The 12,963-nt window shown below is 34.9% G+C and overlaps 1 protein-coding gene across 1 annotated transcript; it reads right to left on the bottom strand.

Annotated features, from left to right (window-relative positions):
• Positions 1-8,417: 8,417 nt before the first annotated feature.
• On the bottom strand, positions 8,418-12,177 carry LOC149548410 (putative disease resistance protein RF45). Its single transcript, XM_089794854.1, has one exon. The coding sequence runs from the start codon at positions 11,665-11,667 to the stop codon at positions 8,719-8,721; it is 2,949 nt and encodes a 982-aa protein (XP_089650980.1). The 5' UTR covers positions 11,668-12,177; the 3' UTR covers positions 8,418-8,718.
• Between the last annotated feature and the right edge of the window lie 786 nt (positions 12,178-12,963).

The raw sequence follows: 12,963 nt of genomic DNA on the forward strand, positions 1-12,963 counted from the left end.
CTCTCTCCCATATGCACTTTTTAAATTTCTGTTGTGCCTTCTTCAACATTTCCTTCACCTTGTTGATTGGCTGCAACAAATTTATAAATAAATCAAATTAGATAAAAAATAAGATTGAAACATAATTAAATTCGAAACCATAAAAAAAACTAATATATATAATTACATACCTTGTTTAATTTAATGATAACGTGCCACAGTCTTCTAAAGATTTCTTTGTTCTGCTTCATCAGATCTCTTCCTTGCATATTTGTTTTGCCTTCCTTTCTTGTTTCCCATTATAAAATCACAAAAAAATAAAATTTACCCCTTGGCTCAAGATAAATTTCGTGCAATAACTTTTTAAAGCTGTTGTTGTACAAATTCACAACACGACTTCACTATTTTTAAATAGACCTGTCAGAAGCCAACGTCAGCATTTTTGTTTTTTACATGTTTGGGCGAACACCATAAATTAGACATGTTCACGCAAACATGTCTTATTGAATTTTCGACAGTCAAAAATTTTTGGACTGCATGTTCGCGCATGTCAACAATTGAAGCAACTGTGTTGTATGGTCCCACTTTGTCAGATACATGCTACACAATGGTAGTTGAAGATCAATAACTATTGTAATTAATATGTTTAGATTGTTAAAACTAATTAACAGTTAACAAATACCCGACTACAATTAAAATCTCACCAGGTTGTAACCTTCAAATGGAAAATCATGTGGATATCCCAAGAAGATCAATTGCATAAACCCTGTGCCAGACTTTGCAAGAACATGTAGATTCTTCCTCCAGTGATCAATCACTATAAAATGAACCCCAATATTACCTATGATCACTGCAAAATGAGCCCCAATATTACCCGTGATCACTGGAAAATGAGCCCTAATATTAGCCGCGAATTTCCATGATACCCAACGCAGGAATGAATAACATAAAGGAATAATAACATGATATGACTATAAGCGTGTTTTTTCTTTGTTATGACCTGAGTTGGTCAAAATTTCGACCAACTTGGGAAAACAATGAACATTTTCAATTGGGAAAAACTTAAGTTGGTTGAAATTTTGATAGGTTTGTGTTTAGATAATTCTTTTGTTCGGCATCCACCATTTATGCACTATGCACATTCAACCTTGACCTATTGTAGCTACTTCTTGTAGACAATCTCAAATTTTGTATAGGTTGACATTTGTCGGATTCAAAGAAGGTGTTCACACAACAAATACTCAAGCAAATTTCAAGTTTGTCAAGTTACTTTTGAATGCTTTTAAAATTTCAATAATTCTAAATTTTATATAAATGACTCATATGTACTTCCTCTTATCAATTAATCTTTTTAATTTATTTTTTAATGTACAAGTTTTAATTTGCTGCCCTGCCAGAAATATTACTCCAATTACTTTTGTAATTACAATTCAAAAAATATTTCAACAAATGTACATTAAAATTGTACGATTTCTGAACCTCTAAAGATGTTATGTAAATATACTTATCAGTACTTACCGGTAGGCTAAGTACTATTGTGACATCTTTTGAATTTCTTCCTTTAATGCATTATTAAATTGAACTCTAATTCACCAATTACAATCTATTTCTTTTGTTTCTTTTATATAAATATTAAGTTTTTGAAAACTAAATGACAAATTTTTAACTTTTACATTTTTCTATATTAGTTTTCTATATTTTTTTTGGTTGTCAAAATTGGTCTCTTATATGTAATTTTTGAATAAGATATATATATATATATTTTTATAACTGCATAATTTTTTTATCGTTGTTATTTTATAGAACTTGTTTTTAATGTCTAATTTCATGCACATTTTTTTTTGGCTAATACTATAGGTAGTATGACTTCATTATATTTTTTATTTTTACAAGAAGAATATAATTATTCTTATTTTAAAAAATATATTAAACAATAAAAATATAATTAAAAATAATTTAAAATGAAAAATATTTATCAAATATTTTTTTAAAAATTATTTTGTAATAATAATAATAATAATAATATTTAATTATTTAAAAAATAAAAGATTAAACATTAAACATTTATAAAATTAAAAAAATTAAATTAAATAAAAAAGAAATGGATATACATAGAACATTTTATTGTTTAAAAATAATATATAGTTTCTAAGTTTTTTCTTTTTCTTTATTTTGTTTAGTTATTTTTTAGTACAACTTTATAACTTTCACCTATATTCATACATTTCTAATTCAAAATGTGCATAATTGAATTTGTTAGTTTGACCTCTAATATTGTTTAGCTATTAAGTTTTTGATGTCTTTTAGAGCAAAAAAAATTCCATTTTTAAATAAATCTTCTACAACACAACATTAGACACTACAAATTTTATTTTTCTTTAGCATAAGTCTCCCTCGAGAGCATGGGCTATGAATTTGTATGTTAATTAATTTTAAATTAAGGTATAACCATATTTTTAAATTTGATTTACCTTTAAACTAGAGACAAGTACTTAGCCAGTGGCACTTGTATTCTATATAAAATATGAATTCTTTGCTAACAATTTGAAATCTTTCTTTTCATACGAAATCTCTTCAACCTACCCACCTCTTTATGGTGCAAGTGCTAGTCTTATACATGTCGTGGACAAGTTTTTAGAATTGAATTATCATGTAGCATTTATTCCTTAAGGACAAGTGGGCATCCCTTCAAAATAGTTGGATAAAATGAAATTTATTGTTTAGAATGATTGACAAATTCTAATATTTCTCTCGATAAATTAGAATAATAGGATTACACCATTTTTTTAAATTATTAAAATATATATAAATTTATAAACTTCAATAGAAGCATTCATGTGTTAAAATTTCTTGGATAATCGAAATCTGCGTCCAAACGGATGCTCAAGGTTTCCTGCCGCAGGCATCAACTAAAAAAGATTCAGCTGTCATATAGCTGGAAACAAAGCTGCATTTTAGTCATTAAACTGAAAAAAAACTGATATTATTACATAATATATGAGAAAATTAGAAATGTATACAAAAGTATTTTCTTTGCACTTAAGAGATCTGTCAGCCTGCTCTATTTTGGGGCAAACGTAGGCCATGTATACCTCATATTTTGCAGAAGTTTGAATTGTGTCTTCATCATAAAGAAACAATGGGAAGCTGTCTTGCAGTCCAGGGTTTCTGCTTCTTTGGATCAATGGCATTATTGCCCCTTCTATGTTTGAATATGTGACGGTACTAACTTGGTAGAGTAATCTAAAGGCAACATACATGACCATCGTGTACATAGACCTCTCATGGCTGGTTCTTCCATTCTCCAGGGCTGCTCAGAAGAACAAAGATGTTGAAACCCCACGATAAGCAGGAGCTGCCATTTGCCCTGTTTTGTGGAAGCATACTTTTCTGGTCTTTGAAAATTTTCCATGGCAGATAACTGTAGATATTTTAGGCCGCCTGCATGATGCCTTCGATCTGTATAGCTGCAAAATGGCAAGCACGCATTTGCTTCAGTTGTCTTCACAAGTACACTCGGTCAGATATCTTACTGCATCTTACTGCACACTCACTCGATTTCTAAGGTCCAGAAGATCGAGCGATGGATTGATGCTGTTCAAAACCCTGGCGAAAAACATACTGTCAGAGCTGGTGCAGGTACAATCTATTCGATTTAACATGGACGAGTCGATGCAGAAGATGTGTTATGAAGAGAAAGAAGGCGAAATGAGCGATTACTGGTGGACTGGCGTTGAGTTTATGATGGAATGTGTGGAGCATGTTGGTGGGTCATTGAAGGAGCTCTGTATAATTGATTTCTGGCAGCAGTCTTATTGGCAATGCGCCAAGATTCTCTCTCTAATTTCTGTGCACTGTGAGTAGGCATATGTGCAATGAAATCCCGATTTTTTAAATGGAAGTTCCTCGGCATTTAAGCATCTCTTTAGGGTTTCTGTCTATTTGGAAATTGTGCCTTGGATGCATTTTTTAAGTTGGTAATCTTCGCTTGGGATGTCCAGCTTAGGTACCACGACCCAGAGGCATCTCCTCAAATTCGCTGAGAACTTGTCCTTAGCCTTGCCACAATTGGATTGGAAGTTGCGAGCTCACTCATAAATTTGGCTGCAACAGCTGAAATTTAGGAGTAGAAATTTGAATCATATATAAAGTTTATGGAACACAATATGTTGGGGTTTTCTGAAGCCTCTTTTCATCTTATAATGAACTGTTTGGGTGATGCCAGATATATTGGGATTTGTCACCAACATAGCTAATGCATTAGTGCCAACGATTCTTGGTTGGCAATGATCTGATAAATTCGAAGTACGGGGACTGTACCCTTGTATAATAGATAATACAGGTTCTCGAGTGTCCTTTTAATTTCATATATAAGGTAAATGAAAAGGTTATTGTGGTCTAATATGCCATAGAATGTGCTGGTTAGGCTGACTTTCAAAATCACCTTTATTTGTCTTTGGAGATTTCAACCTTCGGCTCTTCTAATAAGGTTAACTGGTTTTAACTTGTGCTGGTAAACGATGGTTTTATGTGCAAGGAACGAAAATTTATCATCGCAAGACTTTTAATCTCTGTGGGACTTTGGTCCATGTATACAATTGACCAATTTCAGCGAGTAAATAGGTTGTAATCACAAAGCCATGTGAACACTTCTAAGCGTTGGAAAATCTACAGCTTTGGGAATCAAAACGTGTAGACTAGCATTTGGTGTGTGTAGTGCTTTACAAATTCAACTTGGGTGATTGAACAGAAGCTAGAGTTAGGCTTCTGATACTTCTGTGTCACTTTATCAGATCATTGTAATCCTTCAACAATCTCAGGAATTGAACTCATAGATTGTTCTAGGTTTTGTATGCTTATTTCAATTCCCTGTTTATAAGTTTTGTTTCACCGGGCAGGGACTGACGCTTTCTATTTTTGTTTAATGCCCCATTCTCTCTGTTACGGGCTTTACAGGTTTTTGTCTTTAAATTTGGAACTATTTGTCATGGGCATGACCATCCGAGTATTAAGATGCATAAGCTATGCCTCCATCTGCGACTTTGTGTGTGCCTCAATTAACATTTCGACTAAATCAAAATGCATCAATATCTGGTCATATATGAATTTGATCACTTTATTTCCATTTATGCCCAAGGTCATGCATGAAAAATTGTGTTGCATGTGACTTGACCTATATTGAGACCTGTTTATTCTTTGAATTCACAGGGAATTGGGGGCAGTTTAATCTCATCTTCCTGATTCTGTTATTCTTTTACTTTTAAATTTTCTCGATCCCGTAGCTACAAGATTAAAAGAAGAGAATTAGAGAACTTCTGCAGAAGACTGACAATAAGGTAACCCAAGGATGAATTCAGCTGTGTCCAGAGACACACTACCACTCCTCTTCAATTTTCTTTCCTTGTCTTGACCTATCATGGTTATGATGTTGATGATCCTCCCCCTAGGCAGCTCAGTGAAAAGGAAAGGGAATGCAAAACAAGTGATGGTTGTCTGCACAAAGCCGAAACCATCATGGAATTTTAGTATTTGCATTATTGTAAACTTAGTCGTTACTATACCCCCCATGCTCATCCCTGTTCCCATGATTCTTCGTGTCTATAATACTTAAATTAGGCTGCTCGGGCTCTTGTGAAGCAAGTTTGATAAGATACTACTGACGTTAACAACTTCATATCAATACAGTTGGCACAATTGAGTTGTAGAAGCTAGGTTGCAATATGGCTTCAAATATTCAGTTACGTAGGTTGTCAAGAGCGAAATTACAGATAAGTGTAAGCAAAAAGACAAGTGTGATCAGTTATACTATTGGTGTCACCGTAATAATATAATACAAATGATCCTAGAATCCTCCTTAACGACTGCACTAGAAATAACAAGAATTATACCAGTACATAAAACTTAACATCAAACAAACTTTCACAGTATTCTCAGGTATAAGAAACAGATCCCTACAATCTTAGTCAATTTTTCAGATTAGGCATTAAGGAGTCAATACAGGATAAATTTGCAAATTGCAGAATATTATCTCTGATGGTATCAGTCTCCTCAACTCATCAAAGGAGTTCTGTGTACTCAATTCCATGAAGAACATGATGTGAACGAAGGTAGGATTTTGGAACAGGATAAGCAAAATAGAGCAATGTGGATTTTAGGGGCTCCCATCTTTCATCAACCAGTCTTATTTTCAAAATGTTCAAAACTTCAATATATGGTAGTGCAAAAAGCAATGTTCATTATAGCAGTGAGAGAAATTGCAGGAGTTTGTGTCTTACTTCAGAAACTTTGTTCCACTGCTGAAAGGCAAGGGCAATTCCATAAAATTGGGGTTTCATTTTAAGCATAGGCGGTGAGATTTGGAAGGGTTTCTTGGTCTATCATTTAAATAACTAAGTCTTACAATCCACAATATTTATAGCTTTCTTGGATCAAGCATAACCAACAAATGTCTCATCCAGAAATATCAATCCATGGTAGGATTTTTTGTGCAGTTAGAGAATGTTAATGCCCAAGGTGAAGAGAAGGATTCATATGTGTCTCATTTTCTTGTGTCTACAAATTTGTTTGTGTCACTATTATGGAATACCTAGATTGTAGTGTGCTATTATGGTTGCTTCCCACAAATTTGGAAGTGGCAGAGTCATTTCAACATGTTGATCAATTTCTCCTTTCTTCTTGGAACTGTTTCAAATTAATGTAGAAGAAAGCCTAAATGTTCCTAAAGGAAATTACAATGCATACTCTTATTGTGTGTACTTAAATGTTTTTCTCTAATGCAGGATATTCATAATGTTGAACATCAACAGTTGTAAGGAAAAGAAGATAAAGAGGAACGATAGGATAGTATGTTTTATTGGAAGCAAATCTCCAGAATAACTAGAAACAGACGGTATAGAACCAACCATTTAGTGCAGATTTTTTTTGAAGTAACAAACACCAGTTACAATACTTAATCATGAGAGCATGTTCCTGAGTTACAATGCACCAATAAAACTACTGGACAAGATTTTACACAGTGGCTCAAATAAAGATGACTAGTTGTTGGTTCTTTCTTAGCTTACCACTTTCAAAGAGAAAAACATTAGATCGCTAAGATTTTGATGAAGATGGATGCTGTTTACTGCTATCTTAAAGTTTGGGTCACTTGAGACATGACTTTTTATACTGCTAGGGTGCTTGTGGCAGACATAAATATTGGTTATGTGGATATAGTCGATACTCAGGTATGAAAGTGACAATTGAAAAACTATATTTTGGTAAGATGTATTTGGTTAGTTCAGTTGTTTTAATTATCTATGTAATATGGGCTTTGTTGGTGATTCTTATTCTTTAGATATTCATGATAAACGTTTTCAGGTATTGGCTTTCAATGGAGTGCAAGTAAGGAATCTGAGGCACCTTGCAGAAATGGTAGAAAGTTGTACGGATGAATTTTTGTAATTTTTCCTTGATTCTCAAAAGATACTATATTCTATGCTTTGGCACTGCAATGCTAAGGCTCTTTTCAAGTCCTTTATGTAATCATCAATGATATCATAGAATTTTCTTACTCTTGGGATTGACATCGTCTATAGGTTGTTTTTCGGGAACGAAAGTAGCCAAAGAAGCAACACCAGATATTCCTTTGATCCACTGTTTGACATTTCAAATCATGAAACAGTTTCCAGAGTTTAATATTATTGCATTTCTGTGAGCCTTTTATTTTAGGTCATATAGGCACCACATATCAAACTGGCTGTCATAATCTTTTCTTTGTATTTTGGTCATCAACAAAGCTACAAATTGTAGTGCTAGGCCATACTCTGCAGTCGGATTCAGATTTTTTATGTTGGAAGTTGGAAGTGCTATAGAGAAGAAATCATCATGCAGATAGATGTCCTTTTTGTTGTATTAATCTGCTCAAAATTCGTGTAGAAGATTTCTGAAAGGCTTTTGTTAGCCATAGATAAACATCAATTTTGTGAGAGTTTTGTTTATCACAAAAGGAATCTCTCTTAAATTTTTCTTTTTTTATCTCTTATCTAGTAGAAGAGAAATCAATAGAATGGAAGCAAGTATAAATGCTTTTTTGTTATCATAATCCTTCTATTGTTAACATTCTCGAACAGAGAATACAATTTTGCCAAAAAAAATCATCAAATGCAACCTAAGTCTTATTTTTTGTTGTTCTCTTTTATATTGTGTGATGCAGTATATCTCCCCTATTGTAGAGGTATTCTCTAAGTTTGTAAGAAATTCTGAATTTGAAACTTCAAAAGTATCAAATTCATCGTTGTGAAAATGAACTACGCTCTTGGATTCCATTGTAGTCTTGCTTTCCCTCTTTCATGCCACCATTTTTAGGTTTATGGTAGAATCTTTTCTCGTGGGTTTTCTATGAATGCTGGCATAACCATTTTTTCTTTATGAATGCTATCGTTCTTTAGGTCTTCAAGAAAAGTACCATGTATCACAAATACATCAGCAACAACCACCATCAAAGGTATTAAATGTGTCCAATTTATCAGGTCAATGATTTACACGTGTCATAAGACTTAAATTATTTGTCCTTTTGGATTAGATTCAAATAAATGTTCAGAGACCATATAGCATGACATACCTATTGTATTGCTCAAAATTTTCTCTCCTCCCTTCAATATATTCCTCTTATCTTCCTTTCTTCATGACTATTGCACCTTGTTGGGGTGCAATTACTGGTATTAATATTTGTTAGTCAAATGATTGTACAATCATATATATTTATACACTATTATTTTCACATAGAACATATAAAGACCAAAATCGATTAATTTCATCCAAAAATTGAAACATTTCATTGCACCAAAATTCACCATAATAAAAATGTTCGCCCTGGTGTAAGATATCATTATAGCGCTTTTCTGATATTTTAGTTTCTGTGGTAGATAATGTTATTGTTTGCACCTTGCTCTTTGTCTTGATAAAGTTTTCTTCCTCCTCCATGACAAGTTGAACCTTTGAGCAGCTATAGACTCTTATCTTCTCCACACTCTTCAAATTCCAGTAACATTGCGGTATCCTATGCAATGACTCACACTTCATTATTGTCAATATTCTAAGCAAAGGCAGTGCCTGTTCCTCCACTATTGGCAGCTGCTCTAATTTTTCCACCTCCACCAGTGAAAATACCTCTATCTTTGGGAATGCTCCTTCCTTGCCAAATTCCTCGGGGAACTTCTCTATGTTGGAGCACTTAACGATCTGTAGGTGCTTCAGATTCATAAGTTTGTGCAACGGAGGTAGTTGTTTCAACATGCCACAGTTGAACAAACAAATGTAGCCCAGATTCTGAAGTCTACAAAATGAATCTTCTATTTGGAGTAAGTGAGGACATACTACCCAGAGTTTCTTCAATTTTGATGTGGCAGTCATGTCACTGGGTAGCTTTTCCATGTCCGTGAGATCTAAAAATAGAGATTCCATCTGCTTCATGGTTCCGAGCATACCTTCTCGAATTGTTTCACCATTATTTGTAAGCGCCAATCTTTTGAGTTGATTGAGGGAGCCCAAATCATTAAGTGAAAGCCGACCTCCTGTGCACTTACTCCACCCAATATTTCGAGAGCCACCCATATTCAGGTACTTCAGAGACCTAAGATTTGAGATCTCATAAGGCATGTACTGCAGGTCTTGACAAGAAGCAACATTCAGAAGTTGTAGGGAAGTCAACTTTGAAATGATGGCTGGGAGTTTCGTAATATGAGATTGATAAAGATCTAATATTCGAAGATTTCTAAGGGCTCCAACAGAGTAAGGCAATCTCTTTATTGGCACATAGCATAAAATGAGGCAAACTAAATGCTTCAGACTGCCCAAGTTTTTGGGCAATGACTTGACGGCAGTCCGTGATAAATCCAGGATCCTGAGAGCAGTCATACTGCTAATCACTTGTTTGGGAATTTTCTTCAGAGATGTATTACCAGCAAGTAGCAAGGTCCGGATATAGGGAGCTCCAAAAGTCTTTGGAACCTTTGTCAAGCTGTTGTCCCGTAGCGAAACTCTGATATGTCCCCCACAGTCATAAGCAGGAAACTCTTCTAGACCTTTGCGTGCCTGAAAGAAGCATTTTTCTTCCTTTTCAGCAATTTGGTGTGCTAAAAAATGGTGTAATACATCATGTAGTCTGAAATTGATCACCTTTCCGTCATGATCCTTCAGGATTGGTTCAACGAGGCATCGGTCTACTAACAAGTTGACATATATTTCACCAATTTGGACAGGATCTGGCCCGGCCACCAAGCCTTCTCCAATCCAGTACTCGATAGCAATTCCAGTATGGATGACTTCATCTTCTGAGAAAGCAGAGAGGCAGAGGAAGCACAACTGCAAGGAAATTCCATAGCCTGCGAAATCTGCCAAAGCATCGTAGCTTAATCTCAACTTGCTCGAAAGCGAATGCGTAGCATCATTCTGCAGCCTCTGGAGTGCGAATTCCCATTCATTTGACTGAGTAAAGCCTGCCATTGCTTGCCCAACTACTTTTATGGCTAATGGAAGCCCCCCGCACTCCTTGCAAATGCGCCTTGCTTTTCCTTGGTCAATGGTTATGGGCAAAACTCCGTTACGGTGTGGAAAAACATGGGAAGAAAACAATCTCCAGCTCTCGTCCTCAGTCAAGTCTTGCATTTGAATGACTAATGAAGGTAGAACACCCAATTGGGAGAGCACACTCTTACTTCTGGAAGTGGCAAAGATGATGTTAGAGTTGTGGCGTGGAAAGTGAGGAACGCACAGCTCCTCTAACAAGGAGGTAGCACTTGTTTCCCAAACATCGTCCAAAAACAAGGCAAACTTTCTTTTTTTCATGCTTTCATTCAACCAAGTTTTCACACGGTCTTCCTCTCTACTGTCTGGTCTTTCATTTACTTTAAGAGCTATTTGTTTCACAAGATCATTTCGGAGAGCATTGAAACATGGAGTTTGTGAAACGGTAAGCCAAAGCATCAAGTCATTGCAAAAGAGACTCTGTACCTGGTTACTGTTGAAGACTTGTTTAAGTAGTAGAGTCTTACCTGCCCCGCCTTTCCCAACAAGGCCAAAGCGAGAGATGTTTTTGTGCTGCTCTGAATCAATCAGCTCTTTCATTCTGTTTGATGCAGAATCTTGTCCAACAATGAGTGTCTCCTCAATATACTTTGTGTAGGGAGCACCTGAAGAAGTAGACAGAGAAAGATCTCCAGATGCATGCAGATTAAGTGAATCCATTCTCTCACTAATCTGTTTAAGCGCTTCCTGACTGGACACATGCTGCTGTAGTTGATGAAGAAAAGCAACAGAAGGCGTCGAAGCTAGATGCTTCTCCACATCTTCAATGAGTTGCCTGATCTTTCTGCTCATTCTATAACGATTCAAGAGATGAAAGTATGAGTGCACAGTGCAGTGACTGGCCAAATCAGATGCTTCATCCAGAAGACTATTCAATTCGTTCAACCAACTGTTGACCGTAAAGGGCAAAGGAGAGTCAGAGGATGTACTCGCACTGCCAGAGTTCAAAGTTTTTCGATATCCCTGCATTTCTATGTTCATTAATTGAATTTTGAGTATCATATCTTTCAGTGCATCTAACTCTTTCCTACATCTGATGGCAACGTTGATGGATCGAATGACTTGACATGCAGCCAAATGAATGGCATAACCGATCATTCCAGGGATGAAGCCAGGATCGCCCATTTTTTAGGCACACTAAAGAAAAAATCTGGAGTTGTAATGAAAGCTTTTTTCCAAGTGAAATACAAACAAATAACAGCTAAAGATCTTGCCAGAGAAACGGACTACTTGGTTAGCTCGTCTGAAAAGCATATCTTAGTATTTAATATTTCAGAGAGATCTGGTTAGGCAAGAAATTTACTTTGGAAAGAGAAGAAAAGTCTTACAAAGAAGTCGATTTGATCAGGCAGATCGTCACTCTGTATTTAGTCATTAGTTGAATAATATAAGTCACTGGAAGACGAGTTTGATTTCACACACCTCTTCAACATATTTGATTCCCTCTGCCTATTGACTGGTTTTGTTTTTGGGTTTTTCTTTCACTAAAATCAAAATGACAGCCCCTAAGCTTCTTTGGTCTTTTGCGGACTGGCTATGTCTGCTTGACGAGACTTCGGAGAGTCAAAGGAAATGGGTTGTAAAAAATTTCCATCTCTGCCCCAAATTCGACGCCTTTACTTTTCTGCATTGTCGCGGTCGTTTGAATGGAAAAATTGGGAACGAAGGAAAAAATGAAGTCAAGTCAATCAAAAACCTACATGCATGCAAGGTTTTCGACGTTACATCTACATGGGAAATTTTGACTTGACCACGGAAAATTTCCAACCGCGCCATTTCATGCCAACGGAAGGCTGATAGATAATATTGATAACATGGAAATCTCATTTTCAAATCAATTTTCTCGTATATCTTCCATCAAATAGAACTGGCATTTACGCCCATATTAATGCATAGAAGGTAAAAATTATAGTCAGATTGCAATCATTATAATGCTAATTCTAATCGAATGGCCTATGTCCATTTGTTTTTCTACTATCAAATATCTGATAGACAATTACAACATTTTAATAAATTCTCACTACTTTAATTCAATATCTATGACCAAAATAATAAATACAATAGTTTAGTTTTAAGGATTTATAATATTAATATTAATAAGCATTTACTTTAGTGTTTTTCATTTATAGTATCTAATCTAGAATTGAATATTAATTTCTCAATTAAAGTTTATCTTCGTAAAATACCATCTCATTTATGTTTAGAAGTATATTTAATCTACTCTCTATTAACTTACATGATACAATTAACATATTTCATTCATAGGTCTACAATATCACATTTATTACCTTTTATTGATCTTGCACATTGTAGTTATTTTGCAATGTTATTTATCTTCTCTTAGAAGAATTATTGAACCTATAATTTACATGAATACTCCTTTTGATTAGAATTATATGTTTTTTGAGTTTATAAATTTAT

The sequence above is a fragment of the Cupressus sempervirens genome, chromosome 7, assembly GCF_028749045.1.
Source record: "Cupressus sempervirens isolate cs-2001-9-10 chromosome 7, ASM2874904v1, whole genome shotgun sequence".
NCBI lineage: Eukaryota > Viridiplantae > Streptophyta > Pinopsida > Cupressales > Cupressaceae > Cupressus > Cupressus sempervirens.